The sequence below is a fragment of the Rhododendron vialii genome, chromosome 8a, assembly GCF_030253575.1.
Source record: "Rhododendron vialii isolate Sample 1 chromosome 8a, ASM3025357v1".
NCBI lineage: Eukaryota > Viridiplantae > Streptophyta > Magnoliopsida > Ericales > Ericaceae > Rhododendron > Rhododendron vialii.
The window spans coordinates 4710922-4736555 of record NC_080564.1 but is presented as its reverse complement, the minus strand read 5'-3'; the positions used below and the strand labels follow the sequence as shown (position 1 = coordinate 4736555).

The 25634-nt window shown below is 38.6% G+C and overlaps 3 protein-coding genes across 7 annotated transcripts; 2 read left to right on the top strand and 1 right to left on the bottom strand.

Annotated features, from left to right (window-relative positions):
- Window positions 1-2642: 2642 nt before the first annotated feature.
- On the bottom strand, window positions 2643-11716 carry LOC131336476 (AUGMIN subunit 6-like). Of its 2 annotated transcripts, XM_058372336.1 has the most exons (13): window positions 11393-11714; window positions 11197-11253; window positions 10958-11052; window positions 9644-9794; window positions 8700-8825; window positions 8440-8596; window positions 7534-7594; window positions 7139-7445; window positions 6472-6597; window positions 4875-5030; window positions 4521-4770; window positions 3760-4230; window positions 2643-3222 (listed from the first exon to the last, which is right to left on the bottom strand). In XM_058372336.1, the coding sequence occupies exons 1-13, from the start codon at window positions 11612-11614 to the stop codon at window positions 3182-3184; spliced, it is 2220 nt and encodes a 739-aa protein (XP_058228319.1). In that variant the 5' UTR covers window positions 11615-11714; the 3' UTR covers window positions 2643-3181. The 2 variants fall into 2 exon arrangements, with proteins under 2 accessions (XP_058228319.1, XP_058228318.1); XM_058372335.1 differs by lacking the exon at window positions 2643-3222 and having other exon boundaries at window positions 3326-4230; window positions 11393-11716.
- Window positions 11717-13171: 1455 nt separating this feature from the next.
- LOC131336463 (plant UBX domain-containing protein 1-like) lies at window positions 13172-18102 on the top strand. 3 transcript variants are annotated; one of them, XM_058372322.1, is made up of 8 exons: window positions 13172-13320; window positions 15465-15561; window positions 15668-15736; window positions 15904-15971; window positions 16099-16228; window positions 16318-16422; window positions 17516-17728; window positions 17847-18102. In XM_058372322.1, exons 1-7 carry the CDS (start codon window positions 13240-13242, stop codon window positions 17710-17712), a joined length of 747 nt encoding a protein of 248 aa, XP_058228305.1. In that variant the 5' UTR covers window positions 13172-13239; the 3' UTR covers window positions 17713-17728; window positions 17847-18102. The 3 variants fall into 3 exon arrangements, with proteins under 3 accessions (XP_058228305.1, XP_058228304.1, XP_058228303.1); XM_058372321.1 differs by having other exon boundaries at window positions 13180-13320; window positions 17812-18102; XM_058372320.1 differs by having other exon boundaries at window positions 13180-13320; window positions 17516-18102.
- Window positions 18103-21858: 3756 nt separating this feature from the next.
- Window positions 21859-25598, top strand: LOC131336132 (F-box protein SKIP14-like). 2 transcript variants are annotated; one of them, XM_058371836.1, is made up of 3 exons: window positions 21859-22327; window positions 22927-23826; window positions 24139-25598. In XM_058371836.1, the coding sequence occupies exons 2-3, from the start codon at window positions 22942-22944 to the stop codon at window positions 24688-24690; spliced, it is 1437 nt and encodes a 478-aa protein (XP_058227819.1). In that variant the 5' UTR covers window positions 21859-22327; window positions 22927-22941; the 3' UTR covers window positions 24691-25598. The 2 variants fall into 2 exon arrangements, with proteins under 2 accessions (XP_058227819.1, XP_058227821.1); XM_058371838.1 differs by having other exon boundaries at window positions 21860-22327; window positions 22730-23826.
- Window positions 25599-25634: the final 36 nt, after the last annotated feature.

Below are 25634 nucleotides of genomic sequence, written 5' to 3'. Positions count from 1 at the left end.
TAGTCAAACTGAACATATGGGAGAAGTCGATTTTTTTTTATGTGGCAATTTTAACATTTTAAATTTGACGCCCACAATATCATTCATTCAACCAGATTTTAGTTTTGTATTATTGTATAGTAAATGGAGCTATCATGATCTTAAACACATATCTTATAGGCCATAAGCAACAAAGCATTTGGTAGTTGCCGTTAAAATTGGCATGAGTTGCTTACTACATGATTTGGCTTTTATGATCATTGGGAGTCAACAAAAGATTTGAGTCACTCGTTGGAGATGCTATTATTGATCTAGGTCAAAACGTTAATGATTTTAAATTGGATTGAAATTTAATTTACCTCAATGGAACTTCTTAGTAGACATTCGCAAATTGAGAGTTTTTTTTTTTGTTTTTTGTCCTACACTGGAAGAGGAATTTATGCTATCCAAATACCCAGACTCAATCGATCAACAAAGATATCTTCTCTCTCTCTCTCTCTCTCTCTCTCTCTCTCTCTCTCTCACACACACACACAATGGAAATAAACTTACAATCTCACTGCAACCAACTGACCAAGTAAAACTTTGACCAAGTTTTCGGTGAGCAGTAGTTTTCCATGATTCAAGTCATGAATCCCTAATCCCTTGAATACTGGAGTAATTCACTAATCCTCATGGATGACTGATTACAGTAATAGGAGGTAGGTATCATCCTTATCCGGATAGAATAACCAACTGAAGATGGAAGAATAATAGGTTTGGAGATAATTCAACTCCTGCAAAGGCAAATAAAAGTAGGGGTAATAATTAGGGCATGAACCCCAGGCCAGGCTTGGCGTGGTAGTCTTGGCTTGCCCCGGGACTTAGGGGTTCACTCCCCCTTAAGGTCTCAAACTTGATTATTCTTGCCAGCAACTGTTGGGGGCCACTGCACCCCTATGTGCAAAGCGCGTGTGAAACGGCTGTAGAACGGGCTATAGAAATTAGTTTGAGGTTAGCACAAGCTGACCCGAATACCCTGAATTACAAAAAAAAAAAAGGACATGAGAGCTGTAACACGAATAGCACCAAAGATATTTAGTAGTAATTGAAAGTGGGCTCTTGGAGTAATTACAAAGAAAGGAACAAGACCCAATTGCCGACCATGCTTGATTGCAAACTGGGATTGGAATGGATAAGGACTTTTTTTTAGTCTGGACATCCAATTACATGAATAAACTTGGCTCTATAAATTACTCCTAAAAGACAGCCCCTAAAGTCAGTTAGTGGGTGTAAGAAATAGTCTTTACAGATGGGCAATAAAGTTTTTTAGTGGGATATAAATAATAATCTCTCCTAGGAATTGCAAGCAAATGCCCAACAGCCATCTCACCAGGGATTGTTGTTGATTCTATTCAAAGTAGGAGACCAAAAACTTCTCCAACACACGTTTTTTAACTCGTTTAAGTGTTCGTGGTTGTTTATTTCAGGTCTCGGTATTAGTCAAGATGCGTATTACATGTGTTAGGGTGCATATATATCAACTAATCTGGGTTTGGAATGGATAAGAACTTTCTTAATCTGGACATCCAATTACATGAATAAACTTGGCTCTAAATTAATGGTATCCCTTCTTATTTGGATAGGCATGGATAACGAGAAACAAATAATATCGTGATAGGGGCTTGTGGTACAGCCCACCCTTCCTCCTCTATTTTGAATAAATAGATATAATAAATAATATCGTGATATTGAGATTGCGATTTGATTATAATTAGGACGATTTTCTTCCATAGTTAATTAGCATGATTACCTTCCGTGATTAGGCTTCCTCTTAGGTATAAATAGAGGGCTCATTGCATAATTAGGATGATTTTCTTCCATAGTTAATTAGCATGATTACCTTCCGTGATTAGGCTTCCTCTTAGGTATAAATAGAGGGCTCATTGCATAGTGAGATTTAATTCAACAAAATATTTATTCTCTCATATTATTTTACAGAAACTGTGGAAATGGGAGCATGTGGTTATGAGCAAGAACATAAAACAATCCTGCAGCAAAATTGGATTAGGTGGTTTCCACCTATGGAGGGCTTCGGATGGGGCTGTCCGAAGCGACTCTGGGTTAGCTATGGCTGGAGGTTTGATTCGTGATACTCATCGCACTTGGGTAACGGGTTTTCATCCTAACATTCGTTAGGTTAGCCCTTTTGCAGCGGAACTATGTGCTATGAGAGACGGTCTGCAATTGGCAGGTACAAGGAATCAAAGTGGAATTTTAGTAACCTCGTACCTGATTGCAGGTTGCTGATGACGGAGCTCCTAGTGGCAAACAATAGATCATGTCTACCGAGAAGGAAATAGTTGCGCGGATGCCCTAGCAAGCAACACATGCAGCACCAATGGCAAAGCATTTCCTATCTTTTGTTTTTCGTTTTTTTGGTCAAAACAGAATGGAATTTTACTAGTACTATCTTTTGTGAACCTCCAGAATTTGTACTAGGTTTGCTTAACGATGTTTTAGGAGCTGCTACCCTCAGAATGTGTACGAACAACTTTTAATTTATGCTACGCAGTAGCTATTTAATTATATAAAAAAAAAGGTGGTCAGAAGTTAAAAAAGATTAAGACCCAATTGCAAATTCAAAAAAAAGGTGAAAAAAAAGTACATTGAAACAGTCAAGATTGTAGATAGTAAATATTCACATTTTATTGAATTGAAATTGAATCTATTATATAACAACAACAAATACAAATAGATTAGTTCTTCGACAATGCCCCTTGAGAGTCTACCAATACAGGTAGTTTAACAATGAAAACTTTGCCATGGAACACCATGGGGGCAAACTATGGGAATTGTAAGATCTCCCAGATCTTTTACTAACCCTTCGTAGTCAAATAACCAAAAGCCCCCCGTCAGTGATTTTTAGCCTCCAACAACTGAAACAGTTGGCACGATATAGTTTCATGTCCGGAAATGTACAGCATCCTGCAAATGACCATCCCTCTCCAATCCTGAACACTGGATGCAGAAAGTGCCACATCGTGGGAGGGCAGAAATGGTCTGAAAGAAGACACTCAGATTTGTATGACTGCTATTTCGTACACGAAACAAATGGTGTGAAGAACATCTCAAATCTCAACTGAACAATTGATAGATAAGTTAGCAGCGACTGATATGTCTCCTGGAAAATACAACACTGGGCCTGCCCACAATTTGACTTTCAGTGCTCCATCAAGGCCGTTTCAGTTTCTGATAATGGTGCTGCATCAGAATGAAAAGAAGCTCAAACAAAAAATTTAGCGAATAAAAAGTTTTTGACCGATAATGAATTTGATCTTCTGCTTTCTCTTTCTTCCCCTCTCTCATTGCTTATGTATCTATTTCTTAGTATCTAATTTCTGGAAGTATACATGGTTCTTCAAATGGAGTTATTACACATGACAAAAAAGTGATGGAAACATCCCTATTACTTCATTTGTTTACATGTAACAATTTTCACAAAACAAGTCATAACTAATAATTGACAGTTCCCAACTGTAATGTGCATGCAAAGTACGTCGAAGGAATCAGCCATTACTCCCAAGAAATCGGTCACTACGCAATGTCCAGGCATCATGTATGTAGCAAGAGTAGACAAGAGCACCCAATGACAGAAACAAGGCATGCACAGAAAAAATAACTGAAGAAACAATGGATGGCAAGAAAATCAGATACATTTTTTTTTTTTTTTTGATCGGCAAAAGATGAAATTTTATTGAAAAACGGGGAATAGGGGAAGGGAATCCAACAGTGACATACCTAGCAAGTCTTCATAAGAATCTGCCAACAGTGATGTGTCCATTAGCAAAAGAGGCGAGAATACTTGATCCTGAGCTTCCTCCGTGTCAAAATATGACTTCTGTGAATCTGAAACAGCGTAATTTGACCCAGCAGCCGAAAAAAAACCATTTATCCGGTCAAACTCCTGAAATGAATCCAAGTCATCTAAAACATGAGATGATCCATTGTACTTTGTCTGAGCATGACCCTCTGGAGCATGATTATCAACTGAAGGGTCTTGAGACGCAAACAACACTTTACTCCTTGTTGAACCTAGTTTTTTATCTGGGCCAAGACGAGAAAACCCAGTTGCTGAAAGGGGAACAAAGAAGTGCTGAGAGCTATCTTCAGATTGAATTTCCTGTGACAATTCCAAATTGCAAGTTTGCGTTGACAGAGCTGCTTCTCTGACAGACCGCTTTAGGCTCTGGATGTAAGAATCGTCACTGTCTAAAACACGAGAAAATACTGATTATAAATTGTAAATAAAGCTTTTTTGGCTTATTTTTGCCTTTTCTGAATTTTTCTCAAAATTGGTCCCCATTTTTTATTTTCCCAATTACTGTCATTGGAAAAGTAAAATTTTATTACCAAGAGCTGAAAAGTTCACTAAGTAAGACATTTCAAAAAAGACAAGTTAAACAGTGCAAAATCAACGTGAATACTGAATAATGAAGACAGAAACATTAAGCCTTACACAAGGACATGAAAAGTGAGAGAAGAAAAAGAAAACACAAAACCTTGCAGGGCATAATGGACGTGATTGATTGATTGAGCCTGGTCCACAGACTTCCTTTCTGATATATTTTCTGTTTGATAAGTTTGAGCTAAGGTGAGTCGCTTTTGCACGTTCCCAACTTTCCCAGACGAGTTTGGTGTCACGCTAAACAAAGGAGGGAGCTTTAAAGCAGGGGGACTGGCTGACACTTTGTCAAGCTGAACTGTTGACAATCTCGAACCCACATCAGCAGCCTCATTGTTGCTACTTTCCTGTACAATTAAGGATGGAATCACTTAGGTCTACAGATGTAAGTAGAGTAGACTGGTAAAAGAGTAACATTCAACATGCAAAATATCATTCACGGAACAATCACCACCGTTCTTCCGCTGTTCTGTGCTGTTATAGGTGAGGTTGATCTGCCATGATGCTTGGAAGCTGGGGGAAGATTGATACTATTCACTTCCTCTGTGAACTCCGTTATTGAATTTTGTATGGCTGGGGCGACACCCTTTAGTTGATTTATGAGCACCTGTATGTCACAAGTTTGTGAGGAAAATCTTGCAACACAGAAGTAGTTGGTGATTTAGTGAGCATGCCAGATAATCAATGACGAACTTAATATAGAATGTGCTGCGGAGTCATTCAGGTTCCAACTCAGAACTGTAGAGCAGCTATGAGATACATAAACATATAACGTCACCAACCCATAGACAATCAACTTCACACCAAGTGAACCAGTAACCTACCTGTAAAGACACGTGCATCAGTTATCTAATAGTAAAGTCAAGTATTGGGTGGAGCCAGTAGAATTTGATGGAATTTCCTCGACATGTTAATCGCATGAATACATCCTATGACGTACTCAAAGTATTAAAAAGTCAGATTGTGTTCAAAGATAAGTAGGTAGCTTGAATTAAGAGGACAGATTGCATGAGACATTTTTGTTCTTTCATTTCTAAAACACTGGTCTCCACATTCACCTCATTAGCCGACTTCACCTCAACAGAAGCAAACTCTCCATAAAGAATCATATTCACTACGATTATTTGTAGTCATTCCAGACTACCAGTCCTGCATCTCAACTGTGCTCATTGGTTGATAACTTCTTGGTTGCACAGAAGTTTGTTCTATTGAGCACAAGTGGCCAGGTAGCACTCTCATTATTCAAAAATCATTTACTAAACACACCACCAAAATGCATTTGTCCACTGTATTCATCTCACTCAGTTTCATGGGCAACAAGATTTCAACTTCCCGCCCTCAATGATCAATCAGTCCAAGGTCAACATGGTTGCACCCTACCAACCATGTAATGGTGTCACCATACCGTGGCCACTTTTCTATTTGAAATCAACCAAAACTAAAAGTTCTTTGCCTTCATTTTCACCTCCCAAGTTCATAAGGTTTACACTGGGTTCTACCCATAAAAGCCTTCCTTATAGCAAAGCCAAAATGCACTTTGGATAGTAGTATCTGCCAGTTTAACTGCATCGATAATCTTGCAATATTGAATGAGCCATCTAGATATTTCTGAGAAAGCATTATGCACAAACCAGACAACACAATTTGAAAACATTTCTCCATCCTCGAAATCTAGACACCTTAAAACTCCTGATAAGCAGTCACCAATTAACAGATTTGCTACAAATGTAGAACACGTAAAGCAACCGATTTTTTCCTTTGAGTTGTAAAAGGAAGCAGCAACACATATATGTCCACCCCTTACAAGTTACAACGATGGTAGAACATGGCAATCAAGAGAAAAGCGCGTTCACTTATCAATAAGATCATACAATTATGATATTTGTACCCATGATGTTTACAGGCGCATTTCCCAATATCAAGCATTTAATGATATATGAAACTGCACAACGATAAGGCTGTTTGCAGAGCAAAATTACGGTTTAAACTGGAAGGAATATTATGACGTCTAGAAGTTTATGTGAAAATCCGAAATAGAATATCTTTACCTGTATGCTAGCCAAGTGTTGCCGATGTTCAGCAAGAGTTGCTGCCAATGATTCAGCATGGCCACTACTACTGTCGCTATGTGAAGTTCGTAGAAGCTCAGGACCCTCCCCATCTTTTGCTTTTGTCTAAATCACAAATACATGTTAAACACCTCAAAGATGATGGCCAAAGAGTACATTCCACAGTAAGGAAACAACGAAACCAAAAAATTGGAAAGCAAAGTAAGCCTGAAACTGAGCAGAATGAATTCCTTAGTCACAAGCCAGAATATCAAGTTAACGTGAAGTTTTTCATGCAAAAAAAAGAAAAAGAAAAGAAATTTGACCAATGGACAGACACAGTATTAGGATCACACAAATGTGTGAGAAAGCCTCTCTGACAAGAAACCTATCCAGTAAAACAATCAAACTCCAGTAATATGTTTTTATAGCCATTGATGTTTGCATATAGAAATCTATTATTGACAATCATGCTTCTTGAAATAACATGCCTTGGAAAACCACCTAGTGCCCATGAATGAAAATTGATACTCTGGGGAAAAAAATGATCAATGATATTCCCGGTCTCAAAAAAAAAGAAAACCAATAAAACATACCATAACAGACCAAATAAGATGCTTTTTCAGGATTAAGGCACAGTTTAGCTCCATAGATGAAAATAGCATACCAGATGAAGTGACTGTTTATGAATGCGTTGCAATGCATGCGTCCAACGCCTGAGAATTTCTGCTATATCAACCGTGGGGTGGACTCTTCCACTTCTGTCATCCACTCGAGAAAATGTTTCCTCGTTTTGCACACGAGAAGAATCAAAACCATTATTTGAGTTCTCTCTATTGGTGTTGGAACATGATCCATCTGTGTATACTTCGTCATCTAACATATTTCCAGGTTGGACAGACAACGCATCCGTATGAGGTACCTGAGAACTTTGATCCATAGCTGCAAGCAAAGCTGATCCAGATATGCGGTACCTGAATAGGGACACTAGATGTTACACAGAAACAAACATGTACGAGGGTAAATGCCACACAAACATAAATATCAGATAACGCGAATTACCTATGCTCTCGATGAGCTATCAGGTCCTCAATAGGACCTGAGGCAAGAACTTCATGTTGACCTGCAGATACTAGCAGAGTCAAGATCCATGGACAAATAATGTATATATGAAATAATCCAGCCCCATTCATCAATTATCATGAATCTTAAAGGAAAGGAGGGTCTGGTGGTGATTATTCAGACACAAATAAAATGCAGATGGTAAATGAGTACTTTTAGGTGAGATCAGCCATTGATAAGTTACTAGACTAATGTAAGACTTTGAAAGGTAGGAAGGAGGAGACAGCCTGTTCAAAACTGAATGGGTTGATGCACGCAATTTAAGGATGAAGACACAATGCAACCAAAGGCATGTTCTTCATATACAATGATGATTCTTGCACGAGTACTTGTAAGTGTAGGAAACATCAAACTATATCAAATCAAAAAACTAAGAGAAAATTATACATTCACAATTCACATACATGTGCATATTAGCAGCAATTTTACTCGTATAGATATTCAAATCATCATGACCAGTATACAGGGATATTAAGCTTCCTCACAATTCACATACTTGTGCATATTAGCAGCAGAAATTTTACTCTTATAGAGAGAGATTCAAATCATCATGACCAGTATACAAGGATATTAAGCTTCCTCACATCTACGCAGATCTGATACAGCTACAGAGGTGAGCATTTTATGGTTCACACTGTGGTGACCCTGATCCAAAAGCCAACTCTTAGATTCTACTCCTATGGGTGAGCCGTGAGCCAAACATCTCACTAATTATTAAACAGTACAACTCAATTTGAGAAAGACTTAAACCAAGTAAGGCCAGAAATAGTGCTTAATCAATAGTTGGAGGTCAAATATAAGGTGATATAGGAAATACAAAGAGGTGAACAAAATGTCCGCACTTACCCTTTCGAGATAATATAGAATCCCACAAACGAGTGGCTCTTTGAACTAAATGCGAATTCTGACTTGAGCTAGATACGAGTTCATCCCACAGTTCCCCTTCCACCTTTACTTTATTCCTCAGGTCATGTAGTTTTTCCGCTTCTTGCTGCAAATAAGCCTGAGTTCCAAGATTTCAAAACATGCAAGAAAGACCAAAGCCCTCAAAAAATAGAAGACATCTCTGTATCCCAAAAATAACATGCATGAGTGCTCCCCTATACCTCTTCAGCAGAAAGACCACGAAACTCTGCTGTCATTTCATGAGCCAAATTTGACCACATAGCCTGTCTTTGGACTGCTGTCTCGGCATTTTTCAGAAATCTTCTTCTTTCAAGTGCTATTCTAGCCTGTAAAGCCATAGGAGACTCAAGTCAGAGGTACTCACCGCACATAATCTCAGTCAGACAATTAGAAATGGTGAAATGAAATTCATATCCAAAACAGCCCATTTTGTGTTTCTAAATACTCTTCTGCATGTCGACCAAGCACTTGATGTGTTATAAATATCAAAAAGTGTGAGGATGTCAATGCACTAGGCCTTCCTGCTTACATCATAGGTAACTGTCTGGTGCTCTACATGATAGGAGAATAGAGAATGAAACTCAAAAGTGTTTAAATGATCAATAAACTACCATGGAAAAAAATCTAACAGTACTCAAGAACTAAGCTGCAAGGATATAACGTGCTGGTATTGAGGAGCCTTTTTTGTTTAATAAATAACTTGTAGTACTAACACTCCCAAGGGTGGTAGCCTAGTGGTCCATGGCTTAATCCCAAGTGGTTTGAGGGCTCAAGAGGTCCAAGATTCGAGTTGTGCGATTGACGCCCCTTGCCCTTCTGCGAATCCCGGCTGTGTTCCAGTAGCCCTCGGTGGGGCAGTAGAAGCTATGGTTCTTTGCTCCCTTCTGGGCCCACCACCAGTCTAGAGTCCCCATGGTCACTCCCAAGAGGGCTACTATGCCTGGTTGCCCCCTCGTCCACTCTTTGAGCTCAGCAAAAAAAAAAATTCGTAGTACTAGCAAACTTGCCAAAAAAAAAAAAAAGGGATTTATCTTGTACAAATAGCTATGATATAGTTGAAAGTGGCCATAATAAAAGTCCTTGATGAAATTCATGTCCTTCTCCCGTTCATTTGGGAAACTATAGTTTGAGAAAGCAGAATAACCTTTGTTACAGGAAGTAGCGTAGCTGCATGCGAGAAAGCTACATCAGTCAGTGAAGAAGGCAGTGGGTTAGAAGCTACATCAGATGCAAATGTTCGTCTATGAACCTCCCGCAAAGCATGTAAAGAAAGTTGCCACAATAGTTCAACAAATCTGCAGTGAACATAATAAACTTGTTACCTACTCCAAGGGCAATACATATAATATAATGCATGATTTACAACATATTTGCAGCTATGTTTCACCAGCATTTTGAAGAACGCTAGCATATAAAATCGGAGTGAACTAGAGAAGAAGAACTGGAGAAGTGTGTTGAGTATGTGTGGGTGTGTACATGTGAGTTTCAATATGACATTGCACAAAAAATAGAGGGAGTAAATAGAAACAATGTGGCTCCTGGGGGATGAATGTCCCAAAAAACGTTTTCGTGATCAGGGAAAAGCAACAATTCTCAAAATCTAGAGGCCAATATTTTCCTTGACATATCAAACGTATTAACACACTTTTAAGGAAACGAGCGCAAAGCCTTGAAAGAAAATCCACAATATGCATGGTCCTAATAAACCAGCCAGTCCGGTGCGATTTTGAAAACATTACAGAGAACTATAACAAATTTATGCTAAATCACATATTCAAATAAGTTTGCTTCCCAGTCTTAGCATCACTTGATTCATCTTATAGAAATCCACATGCTTTAATGAGCTATTATTAGACCATAACTGTGCCAACATCCCCTAACTGCAACCAAACATAAACCACAGTTCCAGAAAGCATTATGCTACAGTTCCCTCTTAACACACTTTAGAAATACCACAATTTCAAAATTGATCAACTCAACTTCACAGCTCTATGGGACAAGCTTCAATGCTAATATAGCTTCTTTTTTTTGGTGTTTAATACTAACATAGCTGATAAAACAAAAAAGCAACACATCTCGAACATGACAAAAATAAAACAGAAAACATCAAGGGGGCGTTTGACAGGCTGGAACCAGATTAATCATGGATTGATAACAAATCCCTTGAGAGAGCATTTTCAACTTTTACAACATCCAATTCAAAACTAATTGACAATGAGTAGAGATGCCGCCCAAGCCTGTATAGCAGTATGGCAGTTAACAATCGACCAATCTTATATCAACTAGGGTATATACAATCCCTGAGGCAATGTGGAATATGGATTCGCTTAGCTATATTTCCATTGAATTTTCTCATCCTATAGGATTATTTAAACCCACACACACAAATAGTTTGTTGCAATCAAACATGGTTTATAGCAAGGAGTAAAGGTCGAAGAAAAGCTTTTAAGCAGCCAACCTCGGTCCACAACACGTCGCTAGGGACGAAACCCTCGAATTGCTCCTTGGAAGTGCCCCTTGTGATTCCAGCTCACTTATTATGCTTTGCACAACCTAATAAACAAAACCAACTAGATCAATAGCAAAACAAGTAACAGAGACAAACAACCTCCAATTAAAATTAAGTCCCCAGGATTAGTATGTGCACATAAGTTGGCCCGACACCTCCGTTGTCACAAAATAAAAAGCTAAAATTACCTTCCGGAAGTCACGGGACTGCGCTGAATCGAAAATCGGCCAAACCCTGTCAAAGTCCTGAAAACATAACAGATCTTAATGAACATGAAATTCGGTCTTACACAATAAGATATTTAAATTTGTATATATACACACACACACACACACACATAGAGAGAGAGAGAGAGAGAGAGAGAGAGAGAGAGAGAGAGAGTACTTTGGCGGATTGAAGTGGTCCTCTGAGACAAGACAAGATGAAGTAGAGAAGCTGTTCTCCCAATTTGGGGTTGGAGTGGCGGAAGAGGCCGACGCGAGGAGTACTGCTGCCGTTGTTGGCTCCGACGCCGATGATGGACGGATCGAGCCCTAACAGCAAACAGTTGGTGTACATTGCGCTCTCCAGCTCTACCTCTCTCTCCTTCTCTCTGTCCATCGTCATCAGATCACCCTCCCTTCCCCCCTCCCACTCTCTCTCTCTCTAGATTTCCTCTCTCTCCACTTCTATCTACAGTTTCCAATTTTGCTTCCTTCTTCTCTCGTCTTTCTCTGTGTTTGGTTTTTTTGAATTTTGGAGTTTTTTTTGGTTTTTTTTTTTTTTTTTTCCGTGGTGGGCCACTGGGGATTTTGAAATGGTAGGTTGGGGGCTGAATCTAACGGCGTGATCGACCCGGCTATCATGGTGATGATGCCGGTTCCCAGATTTTGAATGGCTATAATTTTTCCGTGCAATCTTTCAGCTCAAATTGCACGAAAACAAAAGTAATACTGTTATCGAGGGAGGGGTGAATGCATTAGACGAGTACTGTTATAGATACAAATACATTGTACATATTATATATATAGATATATATATATATGGATTTTGTATGATCCATCTTGAATCCTACAATAATTATCCGAATCGCCCATTATTTATAAAATATTTTTTTATAGAGACCTGTAAAAAATCAGCTCAATCTGGTATAAGTAAAAAAAAAAATCGGAATGCATAAGGACAAACTCAACAATTACATAGTATGATCCTTACAAACTCAGAAAAAATCTTTATCAATATCTGATTGTGCTAATTTTTTGCAAGACTCCATAAAAAATATTTTAAAAATAAAGGCACGGTTCAAATAATTTTTTTGGGACCCAAGATGGACTTCACAAAACTCATATGTACATAATATATGCATTCTCATATATACCCTTAGCTTTATTGGCATTAGACCTCATCCAATTGAGGTAATGTTCACTTGGTAGCTAAAGAAATTACCATGTCAATCTATTCATTTTCCAAAAACTATTTTGCATGGACAATGATTTTACGGGAAGAGAGGGGCGGCAAACAGAAAAAATGGACAAAAGTTTTGATATAAATGATGTTCAAAACTCGCGCTATGAGATAAATAGTTACCACTACAATTCAAGTTGAAGTAGCTAACCCATACTGCTAAGATTTTTATTCTTCAAGTACTTATTTTTTTATTTACGAGGCATGTCATTCTTTCATAATGCATCGTCTCTAATTTAAAAAATAAGTATTTATTTCTCTTAGCGGAACAGGATCTTTTCGGTATAAACGCTATCTAGGTAAAGTCTTTGATTTTTATGCGTATTTTTTGTCCAAATAGTTAGCAGATTGGAAACGACATCAGTAATTGGACTTCAATAAAACCTATCCGGCTGCATTCTTTTAAAACTTAACTTAATTTTTCTTCCCTTTTGAAACTTAAATGAAAATAAGTTAAGTTCATGCATTCTTCTAAATTTAAATTTAGCTGCCTAACACACTCACAATTACAAATAAGTTAAGTTTAAGGATGGAAAATAAGTTTGTGTGGAAGAATAAATTAAGTTTAAAAGAACGCAGCCAGCATAGTCGAGGGGCTACAGAAGTTTAATTGACAGTTAAGCGACGAATTAACAAATTCTATAATAGTTCAAGGACGAAAGAAGTAATTAACCAGAGAAAACAGTCATAAGCGTGCACGTCACGTGCTACGGCGAATCCGTAAAAATACAAACCAGTCGAGCGGTGGAAAAAGTGATTCGGGAAAATCGCAATTGCTTTATTCGCTCATGAGAGTAGGAGGTTCTCCCTCAACTCTGAAGCGGAGGAGACTCACCCCGATTGATCCGATGGAGGACGAAGCAGCCAAGGTATCAATCTCGATTTCTTCCTCTGGTTACTTGTTCTCGATTCGTTAAAACTGCTTTTATTTGTAGTTTGTTTGATGATTTAGGTTTTCTACAGCAGATCGTTGATGGGTTGATTTGGGTATCCGATAAGAATGGGGGAACTAGTTATAGTTCTACTTCGTGTGGAAGTAAGAGGAATTGGGTTATTAGCTTATAACTTTGTCTCGGTTGTTTCAGCTGATTCTCCTGCTGGGATAAGAAGTCAGCTAGGTTTTCCTGCAGGGACATCTAACCCACTAATACGAATCGGGTAATGCATATGGGGTTGAACCCATAATGCCTGACAAACGGGGTAGATAAAGTATTATGCCCATCCGTTTTAACTTCGAATATGAACTATGTAGTAGCTACAGAATTGACCCCCGTGTGGCGGCGGATTTTTCAAATGGGACAGAAGAAAAGTAAAAAGGGATAATCGCTCACCACCCAAGTTAGAAAACCAACGGGATAAGATATCACCACCCGAGGATTTAACTAGGGATACAGGGCTAGGGAACCGCTCACCACTCGAAGGAATCCACCTAAGAGATACAGAAACGGGGAACTCGCCACTTATCGGAATCCACCGAAGGATAAGAGTTACAAGAAGAATTATCTTCTCACAAGCCAAATGCTATTTTAATTCAACACTCCAAAACTGCCATTTCATTCATAACAATATAATTTATAGACTACTTGGAACAACCCTCCAAGCATAGATAAAGAAAACAAATAACATTTTCAAGATGATCATTAATAAGACTAAGACTTTGACTACTAAAAACTAGGTAGACTCTTGTGAACTTAAAAGACAGTTAGGAAACTGAAAAGAACTAAAAAAAGGACTTCTAGAGGAATGAAAAGACACAAAATAAGTCTAAAAACTCATAAAAGATATTGACGGCACTTATTTTCATATTAATCCTTGTTGTATTCAATTTGCAACTATTTTGAAGCGATGCGTCAGGACACTCCGGTGTCACCGTGGTTCATTTATGTGAAAACTAACTTACAAAATATTGTAGGTAAAGACCATATTACTATTTTGTTACTAGCGTATAGGAAAAGACCATATTAGTTAGGTATTGAAAATCTTGACTCCACCACTGAACTTGGAAACCTCTTCAAGGTCAATCCTTAACCATTGGATTTGATTGAACTTGCAGCGAGAAAGGGTGTTCTTTTTAGTTTGTTTGTCGACGGCATTGCTGTTGTCTATCTTGGTCGTTTCGAACCTAGTTTCTTGTTGGTAGTTGAGCATGACCTAGTTACTTAACTATGATACACATCGCATTAGCCCGTGGGACGAATATGGTTAGCATGCAACTTGCAAGTGTGGTTGAATTTGGATGTAGGGTTGAATGTAGTGTTGAGATAAACATGGTTTTGAAGACCAAGAGGGAAGGGGAGTGGGAATGGGAATGGTGGTGTTGCATGATGATCTGTTGAGCCTGGTGGGTGGAGTTTAGGGAATTTCATGAATGAAGAAGAGGTGACAAGAATTTGAAATTTAACTGAGACACAAAACTCTATTGTGAGCGAAAGGGATGGCTATGATGGATGCACAGTCTCCAAGTGGGGTAAACTTAACTAGTATTGAAATTTACTGCAGAAATATGCATAAAAGCCATAATTGATAAGCACGAGTCTTTGCAGCTTCCCCATGTCTAGTCATTGACATGAGAATAAATGAATACTACACCTAGACATATACCTGAATGGCCGAGTTCATGTAACACAGATGTGCGTGGCTGCATGGTATTGCTGCTGCAGTAAGAATTTTTGGATCCTCTATGAGAGAAATTTTGGATCCTCTTTAATGTTTGAAAGATGGGTATGGTGCCTGGAGCCCTGATTCGATTATGGTTGATGGCAAGGATAAACTATCTCAAAAAAAAAAAGAACCATTTATTCCTTTCTTTATGGTTCTTTGGTAGTGTGGTCGACCCTTCGGGCACTTTTTTAGTTTTGTGGAGATTTATTATTAAAGTGAGAAAAGATAAGAGTTAATTTATAGTTGCTTGGATAAACTGCTATATTTCTGCGTACAAGGTTGGGCTCTTTGTTGGCTTTTTCGATAAATGCTGGTGATGTCAACTAGTGGCAACTTTGCTCGTTGATGTCAGATTAAGCTTGAAGCTGCAAAGCAAAAATATGGACGAGAAATTCGTGTGTTTGAAACCTTAGCTGCTTCTCCAACGTCCATGGACGTGCCCAGTAGTGGTATGGACCACTTCAAGTTTCATCCTTGAGTCGTGAACTGTCAAATTATCTTGGAATAGATAGTTTTTGAGTGCCACATTGAACTTTTTTTTACTTTGATTGGCAGAGGAGCGGGATGACTTCTATGAGTTCACTGCAGAGGATTATTACCGGGTTTTGGCTACCAAAAAGGAAGGTAAAGAAGTATAAAATTGTAAATATATCAGAATTAGGGCATACAGTAGAGCAAATGATTGAGCAGATGTTTTTCTTTCCCCTGAAGTGGGGTGGAGGTGTTCATTGCGTTGGAGCAAATGTCTTTATTAGAGTTTTACTGTTGGATACTCCTGGAATTATGAGCAGATAAATTCTTGAAGACAAGAAAAATTCGAGAAGCAGAAGAGGCTGCTCGCAGATCAAGGATAACTAAGGTACGTGTTAGATGAGGGTTCTATGTCACATGATGTTTTATCTGCTTAATATTTACTTGTTACAGACTCGCACAAAAGTGGGGGAAAGAAATAAATTAAGTTTATCTGCTCATTTTGCATAATGTAGGCTGTGATTAGAGTACGTTTCCCTGATAATTGCACATTGGAGGCCACATTTCATCCATCAGAGACTATCCAGAGCTTAGTTGATCTTCTTAAGAAAGTAATTGCCCAACCAGAACTGCCATTTTATATATGTAAGCACACGCTTATTGGAAAACTTCTTTCTTTTGTTGAAAGTCCTTCGATATCATAAAATGTTGACTCAAGAATTTGTACTTTTTAGATACAACTCCTCCGAAAAAGCACGTAAAGGACATGTCACAGGATTTTTACTCTGCTGGCTTTATCCCTGGAGCAATTGTTTATTTCTCTTATGACCTACCAAACGGTTAGTATGCACATCTAGATTTTGTTTCTTTGTAATTTGTTGCCTTTCAATGATTTGCTTTCAACCTTCAATGATTTTGTCTGTAAACTAGTTCTGAGTTCCAGTTTTCCATCTTTTCTTTTTGACAAAATTGTTCACGATACCATGTCTATCAGATAGGATTTGTTATTTACCTCCACTGCAGTATTTATGCATTTTATGTCAACTAAAATTTCTCTCGTTGGTGGAGTCGTCTGTAAGATCACCAATCTCAAATGCATATTGACCTATCCAGCACTGTCAACTGACCCCCAATTTTTTGGGGGTGGTCACGAGTTTTGTGTGATATATTTCCTTTCGAGTTGTAAATCTCGAATTATCCATTGGAATTTTGACCATGTTTCTTAGTTTATTAAGAAAGATTTTGAGATTGATGATGCCGAGGCATGGCCTGGCTATCCGTACATAGTTTTTGAATCTAATTGGTCTTAGACTGTTTCTCTCTTAAGTATCTAAGGCTTAACCACAATATATTTCTGCACAGTAGAGTAACTGGAGTTTAGTCATCTGCCTCTTTTGGCCATTTTTTCCCGCATTTTTTATACTTTGGTTCGTCAAAGATGGATAATCATTAGCTGTTTGGAATTAGAATTGGGCTTCTTGTGAATATGGTTAGATTCTGATTCTTGAAGCTGGAGGCGGTTATTATATCCATGTGAGCATGCCCACTTGAACAAGGGACAAGGCTAGTGTTCCTCCGTTTATGCTTAAGAAAGGCTCTTGGATTTGTCAAGGGAAGGGAAAGAAGCACAAGTGCTGGACTTCTTTCACACCCTTTTCTTTCTCTCTCTTTTCCATTTCCGCTTCCTTTCCCACTACATTTATGGTGTGTTTGGATCTAGTATGTATTTTGAGGTTCTTTTTAAGGCAATACGCTGTAAAGAAGTGAAGGAAAGAACTTTCTATTTTTTCCCTCCTCAAGCCTCTCAGAAAATCTTTGATCTAATACAACCTTGGAAGATCCAAGTAGAGCATTATTCTCTGCTTATCCTCCATATCATATAACAATTGGCAATTCCCTAACATAATGATGTTGCGGCTTTTCTATTCCCAGGAGGCAATGGTCCCACCGTATCAGGTTCATACCTAAAAGAGGATGTCTCTTCTTTGAAAGGTTTGGAACTCATCCCTGAACAACAGGAGCCAGTTGAAGCTGCCCTGGAACCTGCAGCGGCCAATTCCTCCCCCGCAGTCCCGGAGAGAAAGCCTGCTGACAAGAAACCTGCTAAGCCAAAGTGGCTTAAACTCTGACTTGCTTCTTCCACATGTTAGCTCTTATTTTCCCTTTTGCATCTTTGGATCCATTGTGTGTTGTACCGTTGTTCCATCTCCTACGCTTACGATTCTTAGTTTTTCGTTCTCTCTCCTTTTTTTGGCTGTCCTAGGTAAGAGTTCGACATAGAATCGCGGTAGTCGCACTCATACAAGATAGCTGGTGTGGGAGTCAAAAGCTCAATGCCTATCAAGAGGGGATTGTTCTTATAGCCATAGTTTTGTGGTGTTCAAGATCCCATTCCCTTATTTTTAAGTTAAGGAGTATTACGGGTGTTGTATGCACTGATCTTTCTGATAATTATCCTATCATGTACTTGCTGGATATTTTGCATACTAATGGGTATACACTAGTTTTCAGTCTCTAAATCTCTTTGTGGACCCTTCTGTATTTTTTTATTTTTGGTGAGTAGCCCGTCTGTATTTATCATTTGGTGCAAGTACTACAAGCCGCGCTTTGTTGAGTTCGAGCTGAGTTTGGCTCGTTTAGTAAATGAGCCAAAAACTTGAGCTCGATCTTGGCTCGAGTCTTAACGAGCCTAGCCCTTAATCAGCCGAGCTTAGTCATTTACTAAACGAGTCTCTTTAATCAAGCCAACTTCCATTAACGAGCATTTTTACTTGGCTAGTAAACGAGCCAAAAATTCAAGCTCAAGCTGCTCGGTTCATTTATAGCCTAGGTGCAAGCTAATATTCCATCTTGGTTGGCCTTTGGCATCTATACCGTATATAAAATGGACAATTTTGTGTATCTTCTGCATGACTCGTTATTTTGTGGACGCTATGTTCCATGTTAAAGTTGCCAAAGAATAAAATAAAATAAAATAAAATGTTCTAAGTTAAAGTATTAGCACTCAAAGATGCTTAATTAATTAGCAACTCCAAGGGGTTTAGTTAAACTGGCATGAGAATGGTTAAATTGGAATGAGAAAACAAATAAGTGATTGTCATCCACAAGGTCGCATATTTGAATTCCACGGAGAGCAAACCTTGGAGCCACTAGAGAGTTTGGTAAGATTGTGAACTTCAGGGCCTTGAAAATTAATCGAGATGTGCACAAGCTGACTTGAACATCCGGTTATACAAAAAGTTATGCTTAATTAGCATATCAATATATCGTAAAGCAGGATTTGTAGGATCCACACCGGCCAACGATAGCAATTGAGAAAATGAATGTTCTAATATTCAAATGTGAATGATCATAGTTACAAAAACACCTTTTTATGTTGTTTCTCTTGATTGTCAATAATGTAGGCGACGGTAAAAATGATGGTCGATATTAACAACAATAACTGTGGATGATCATAATATTTTCTTCATAATTTAACAAGAGATGACTGGTACTGAACAGACACAAGTTCAAAACCCAGCACGATAATCATAAAGTTTAACTTCACCCACAAGCACGAGCATATAAACGTAACAAATAGGACATGGGAAGCGTGTTGATTTTTATTTAAGAGCAAACACGCTTTCTATGTATTGAAGAGATCGTGTGCACATAAAATGTCCACACAGCTGTATACAAAGGTGAGTTTAGAACCGTTTGATGCACGAGAGACCCACAAGATACATATCCGTATATAGAGCAATCTCACGCGCATGAGTGTCCACAAACTTAGTGTGCATTCATACACAGATAGGTCTGAAACCGTTTGATGCACAAGAGAGCTACAAGATGCACGTGGAATCCAAACACATCGTGGTTCTAAAAACATCTTTTTCCCAATCAAACAAAACTTTATTTGTCCTGTTTTATGGGAAGAGCACTATTCGAACCAAATATGGAGTTATAAACAAAGGATTGTGAGGTACTATGAGCCTAGGCAAGGAACATCTTTTAAGGGAAGCTAGGTTTTAAATACATACCAATTATGAAGTACTTTTCAAGTATCTCACACACATTCCACACTTCTTCCTCTGTTCCTCACTCTTTTCTTAACTAAAATTATCTAGACTTCCTAATCATTATATGGACAATTTCATCATTTTAGGACTGATATGCAACAAACCAAACAAGACCCAATTTTTAGTTCTTCTAGTCTTTGAAGAACCAATTTTTTAAAGCCGGACAAAGTTATGTATGGACTGGCCCTCTAGAGTTAATAGTCTTTGAAAAATTTTAAACTTGAGTCATCAAAAAAGAGCAAACTTCTAATTCGCAAACTTTGACCATCGATCAACCTTAGAGTTGTATCATGTGGAAAGAATTTTCTATGATGTTGAAATTGTTTAAGACGGTATAGTAGTGGTGGATAAACATGTCCATATCAAAGACTTATTATTGGCTCACTAATTTTCCGATTAAAGAAATGCTCACTTTTGGAGCAACTTTTTCAAATGGTTGCAAAAAATACCTATCCCAACGATATGATAATTGGAACTCACTTATTAAAAAATGAAAGATATGTGGAACTTTCCCATGCTTAAAGATTGAGCTACCAAAGGAAAAATTATTCAATTGCCCATGGGATACCGCCACGTGGTGTCTCAAGCCTATCCTCAACCACACTTTTTTGGAGGGTCCGAGATTAAGTATGAGAACCCCACAACAATGTGTGATTGAAAGAGGCTTCAGGCACCGCCACATGGTGCCCCAATGACACTGAATAATCTCTCGCTACCAAGGGGGCACAAAGAGGGATTTTGCTATATTATTGGTGATAAAGAACATTATATTTGCATACATAGCTTGAAAACAATCACATGCATCATTTGTGAACCGTGATAGATTTTTAATTTATTCCAAATTTTAATTTTTACATGATGATCTTTTAATTACGAGTTAATGAACGATTAGGGGGACATTAAGATGCTATCATTGACGGCAGAAAATAGATGGTAATTTTCTTTTAAATTGTATATATATGTTCAAGAGAGGAGTTGGGGGGAAAAATGTTTGGGACAGGGCGTCAATTGTTATGATCGCGATTTTACGTCATATCAAAGCAATTATGTAGATTATTACATTTGACTCTTGCGTGATTAGATTCCATCTTAATATTTTTGGGGCGATTTGGCATGCTTCCACACCGTGCTAGATGTGCTAATTCGGTTGGAGATTTGATAACTAAGTTTTAATTTTGGAAACAAAATTTTGAAGTGACAAATTTAGTAGTAAAAGAAGAATTGGAAAGAAAATTGCACATCAATGATAGAAGGAAATTTTCGCAATAATTGGGACACAATCCATATCTTTTATGGATATAAAAGATTATTAAAACAAACTCTCCATAATAGGTGACTCCCTCAAACCAAGGCATGAACTAGACAATGAAGGAGGAAAACCAAAACCAAAACCAAAGCATGAATCCATATATGCATGGGTTGGTGACTGGTCGAGTCAGGGCTTGTTAGCATGTTAAAATGGTTTATCCTTTTAAGTTTTCAAGTTTGACTCTTACTGCAGTTAAAAAAATCTTTGAGTTCATTAAAAGTTTATTCGATCTTTGCCCCTCAAGATTAGTTAACATGTGTGCAAGTCGATTCGGACATTTGTTACCCTTGTTTTCTCAAGATTTTTGAGCTCAGAATCTTTACCAAACCAAATTTGGACGCCATTAATTAATTGGTTAGTAACAAGTTCAAAAAAGTAGTTATATGTAAGTACACCACCGTGGCACCAAAATGTGTTCTAAAGTGCCCTTGGTAGTTGGTACTACCAAAATGTATCCTAACCCTTGGTCCTTACCAAAACACGTATTCTAACCCTTCAGGTGTCAAACGGATCATGCCGATCCGTTTAGCTCCGTGTCATGGTAACTCGTTTATTTTATCGTGCCATACCATTTTTTAATCGTGCCGTGCCTATGTCGACACATTTCCATCTGAGTTTCGTCGAAAAGGAAAAAAACTCCGAGAAAGCGTAAAATATTTATCAACACAAAAGGTATAAAATGTTATGTTACGGTATAAAATATGAAATTAATATCTTTTTTAGAATTAAAATTAGTATTTGGTGTGCCATGTCCGTATTATGCCCGTTTAGAACCCTCTCGTGTTGTGCCGTGCTAAGCCCACTTCTGTACTTCCATGCTGTGCTTGTCTAAAATTGTGCACGTACTTGTGCCGTACTACATTTAAACGTGTCGTGTTTGTGTCAGCCTGGCCGGTTTTCCCCACAAGGACACGTCTTCGTTTTCGGTCTCGGCGGGGAAACAAATCGGGCCTCCTCGCGCCATCGGCCCATAGCCTTTCCCTTCCCTTCCCTTCCCTTCCCTTCCTCCCCACACGCGTCTCTCTCTCTCTCTCTCTCTCTCTCTCAATTTGCGATTCTGCTTTTGACATCCCTCTGGTTTTGTCGCCTCCCTCTGGTATAATCACACTTTGTTATCTATCATTCTATCTTTGTATTCTTCTTCTGTATAGATTTCCACCACCGACCAAGTTTTTGTTCGGATTATATTCGTCGTCGTCTCTAGGATTTCTATCCGATTTAAATCTTGTATTGCTTCTGGGTCTCTATAATATGTAGCATTCTCTCTCCTTGATCACCTACTTTTTCTTGGCGTATTTGTACCCCTTCCACCAAGGGTTTCTCTCTCCACGCCCCTTTTAATAATTGATTCAAATCTTGATCTTTGGCAAATCACAGGTATGTTCTCCCTTCAATTCACCTATTTTCTGTTTCTTTTTTGGTACTAAATTCACCTTGTTTCTTGCGTGTTATTCGTTAGCCTTCTTTTTTATTTAATTGATGCGTACGTATGTGTAGAATTTAATGAGTATGTGTATCATCTGATTATATTGGCATATGGAAAGCTTTTTGATTTTCACGATGTCGTCTGAAACCTAGCTTTTTTTGTTTGTTTCTTTCCTGTTTGGCAGTTTTTTCCAATTACATTGAGAAGTTTCAAACCATTTCTGCGAAATTTAGTTTTTGACGAATAAAATTGAAAAAACGTAAGTATTTTGGCTTTAAAAATAGATTTTAATAAGTGATTTGCAAAAGTAATTTGACAATTATGACCAAACTCAAATTTTTTTTTTTGGAAAGGGTTGTGCAGAATTGATGTTGAAATAGACGACCATACAGTTAGTTTTGTTGGTTCTTGGGTTTGGTTTTCTGTCCAGAATCGAGGGTTCTCCTCCTGTATGTTCGGTTAGGACTTTGGATGTTACATAGATGCAATTACCGCTGTGGGATTATTGGTGCACCTATTGATTAGAGTATCTGTTGATGCTTCCTGTTAGGTGGGTGGAGAAACAATGGCATTGAATCTTTGGCACTTTCCAACACATTCAAAGGAAAATAGTTTGTTTTCAGGGATCAATAGTGGTAATGGGTATCGAATGGAGGGATGCCCGGAAAAGAATTCGGCTGGAGTTGCCAATTTCAGGGATTTCTATTTGGAATTGGAAAATTCCCAGAATTGCTCAAGGGAGAAAACTGAGAAGGCCTCTGATAATATTGTTGATTTGTTGCCGCCTGATCCTTTTGGTATGGATTTAAGTTCTACGTTTACTGCAATTAAGGGTTGGATTGAGGATATTGAGAACGATTTGGACTTGGAGTTGAGGTCCCTCGGGTTTTTTACTGATCCGGTTGAAGCGGAGAGAGTGGAGGATCGGTTGCCTGCAGGACTGAATTTGGTTTGTAATGGTGTGGTGAAGTTACGTCAAAAGGTCGATAATTCAAAGATTCAAGACGATTCAGTGGGGCATGATAAATACATAGGGGGTGGACTATTTGATGGTAATATAGAGGAGTTTATGCATTTCAGCTATGATAAATATTGGGTCTCGAGCGATCCTGCTAATGAATTTCAAGGGTGCTCTGAAACCCAGTGGGAGAGTGATGGAGGTGCTCCCCATGATGCTTTGCTTTTCACTCTTGGGTATCTGGGAGTGAGGGACCTTCTTTCTGTTGAAAGGGTTTGTAAATCTTTGCGTGATGCAGTTCAAAATGATTCTCTCATTTGGAGGAACATTCACATAGATCAGCCGCTAAGTCATGGGATCACTGATGATGCTCTATTGCGGTTAACTAGCAGGGCTCAAGGCACTCTTCAATGCTTGAGTCTAGTGCAGTGCCTAAGGATCACGGATAGCGGATTGACACATGTGATTGAAAGAAATCCAGGACTTAAAAAGGTTAGTATTCAACAAATTAACTTTGTTTTTATTAGAGTTGTGAATTTGATTTGTTTTGGTGTGTCTGTGTTTTCCCAACATCAAACATGTCATCAAGGTAATTATGGTGTTATTCCTCATTTCACATTAGCATGGCAGCTTGATCCTAATACAATGGAGACTTGATGCTACTTCTGTAGGAATATTTTAGGTTCTAAATTTATAGTTGCTGTTGACTGGTGACATACTTGAAATCTTATGGCTAGGGTTATTCATTTCCATATAAATTTCCTTCCTAAAGCGTACTTCTAAATGTGCTCTTGTTCCATGCAGCTAAGCGTACCAGGATGTCTGAGACTCAGTATTGAAGGTATCTTGTGTAACTTGAAGTATTTGAAGGCAGCAGGAAAGCTTCGGATAAACAACCTAAGGATCGGAGGGCTCTATGGTATAACAAACAAGCAGTTTGAAGAACTGAAATTTTTACTTGGGGCAGATAACCGTAAGCAGCTCAGTACCCACAAACCACGGTTCTACGGTGGTGGGAAGTTGTATCTCTCATGTGATGATGACCGTGCTATTGACATTGAGGCATGCCCAAGGTGCCGGAAACTGAAGCAAGTCTATGATTGCCCTGCAGAGAAATGCCAAGGGAAAAACCAATCCACTCAGTTGTGTAGGGCTTGCACAATTTGCATCGCTCGCTGTATTCATTGTGGGTGCTGCATTAATGACACTGATTATGAAGAGACGTTTTGCCTAGATTTGCTTTGTTTGGATTGTTGGAAGCAACTTCTGAACAGTCAGGAGGAAATGGACGTTAATTCCTCCACGTGCACTATTTTCCATCAGCAGGCAAGGTACCACTTTTGCTTTTATGGCTAGAAGAAACTGATAGTCATATTGGCTATGGGGTATGAGGGTCGTGGACCTGCAAAAATTAGAAGCCTGGAACTGCTTCATTGAAACAGTGGAGTCCTGCAATATCTTAAATGCTCATGGAAATGGAGAAAAGAGCAAATAGAACAGCTTTACTATCCGCTTGAGCTTCTAGGGTGTCCTACTCTGATGCATTTGGTGGAATTAGCTTCGGGGTCTACAGTGTTTATAATTGTGGGATTGGTAAAGAAACCAAAAATTTCAAATATTCATATTGGAAAATATGCATGATCGCACAAAACTTAGAGAAGATGGGAACAAAGAGAGGCTGGGGACTTGTACAGTTGACACCGTTCTGGACTAAGGGCTATCTTTTGGTACAGTGGCAAATGAAGGCTGGGTTTGCATCCTACTAAAAACCCTGGGGGCTAATGAAGGCAGAACTAATGCTTGTGAAAGTGAAGTAGTTTTTGTGTTGGTGGGTTATTGCTTGGTGGAATATAACCTGCTGCCAGTGACATAGGTTGCAGGTTATTTGTGGCAGATGAAGATGCTGCGCCGCGATATACAGCAGGAAGTGTTTTCAGGAGATTGGAAGGACAATGAATGGCAATTCTTGTTGTAAATTCTGCAATGATGGTAAGGTTTAGGATACTATGTGCGTTGCAAACTCTGGTTAGCGACTAATTTTTTGTTCTCCGCACATCGCTTACATGGTGCGCCGTGATGTCTATCAAAAGTAGTGTCAGGTATTACTCAGCTACCGATCGATTGTATTTGAGCCTGTTTATATTTGCTACTAGCTGCGCGCAATGACTTCAATTTGTGCATGGTGCATGACGATACCCCCTAGGTTGTTTACAATTTTTTCGCAGTCCGAACTTATAATTCTTTCACTGTTCTGTTTATCTTCAGTTTCTCTTGATCTGGCATTTATCTTCATTTAAACC

Excerpts from the sequence above, each read along its gene's own strand:
- LOC131336476 (XM_058372335.1), bottom strand. The coding sequence starts at position 11,614 with ATGACGATGGACAGAGAGAAGGAGAGAGAGGTAGAGCTGGAGAGCGCA. Across the intron at positions 9,795-10,957 it reads GCGACGTGTTGTGGACCGAG|ATTTGTTGAACTATTGTGGC; the intron begins GTTGGCTGCTTA and ends TGTTCACTGCAG. Across the intron at positions 7,446-7,533 it reads ATAGCTCATCGAGAGCATAG|GTACCGCATATCTGGATCAG; the intron begins GTAATTCGCGTT and ends GTCCCTATTCAG.
- LOC131336132 (XM_058371836.1), top strand. The coding sequence starts at position 22,942 with ATGGCATTGAATCTTTGGCACTTTCCAACACATTCAAAGGAAAATAGT. Across the intron at positions 23,827-24,138 it reads GAAATCCAGGACTTAAAAAG|CTAAGCGTACCAGGATGTCT; the intron begins GTTAGTATTCAA and ends TGTTCCATGCAG.
- LOC131336463 (XM_058372322.1), top strand. The coding sequence starts at position 13,240 with ATGAGAGTAGGAGGTTCTCCCTCAACTCTGAAGCGGAGGAGACTCACC. Across the intron at positions 15,562-15,667 it reads CATGGACGTGCCCAGTAGTG|AGGAGCGGGATGACTTCTAT; the intron begins GTATGGACCACT and ends TTTGATTGGCAG. Across the intron at positions 15,737-15,903 it reads TTTGGCTACCAAAAAGGAAG|ATAAATTCTTGAAGACAAGA; the intron begins GTAAAGAAGTAT and ends AATTATGAGCAG.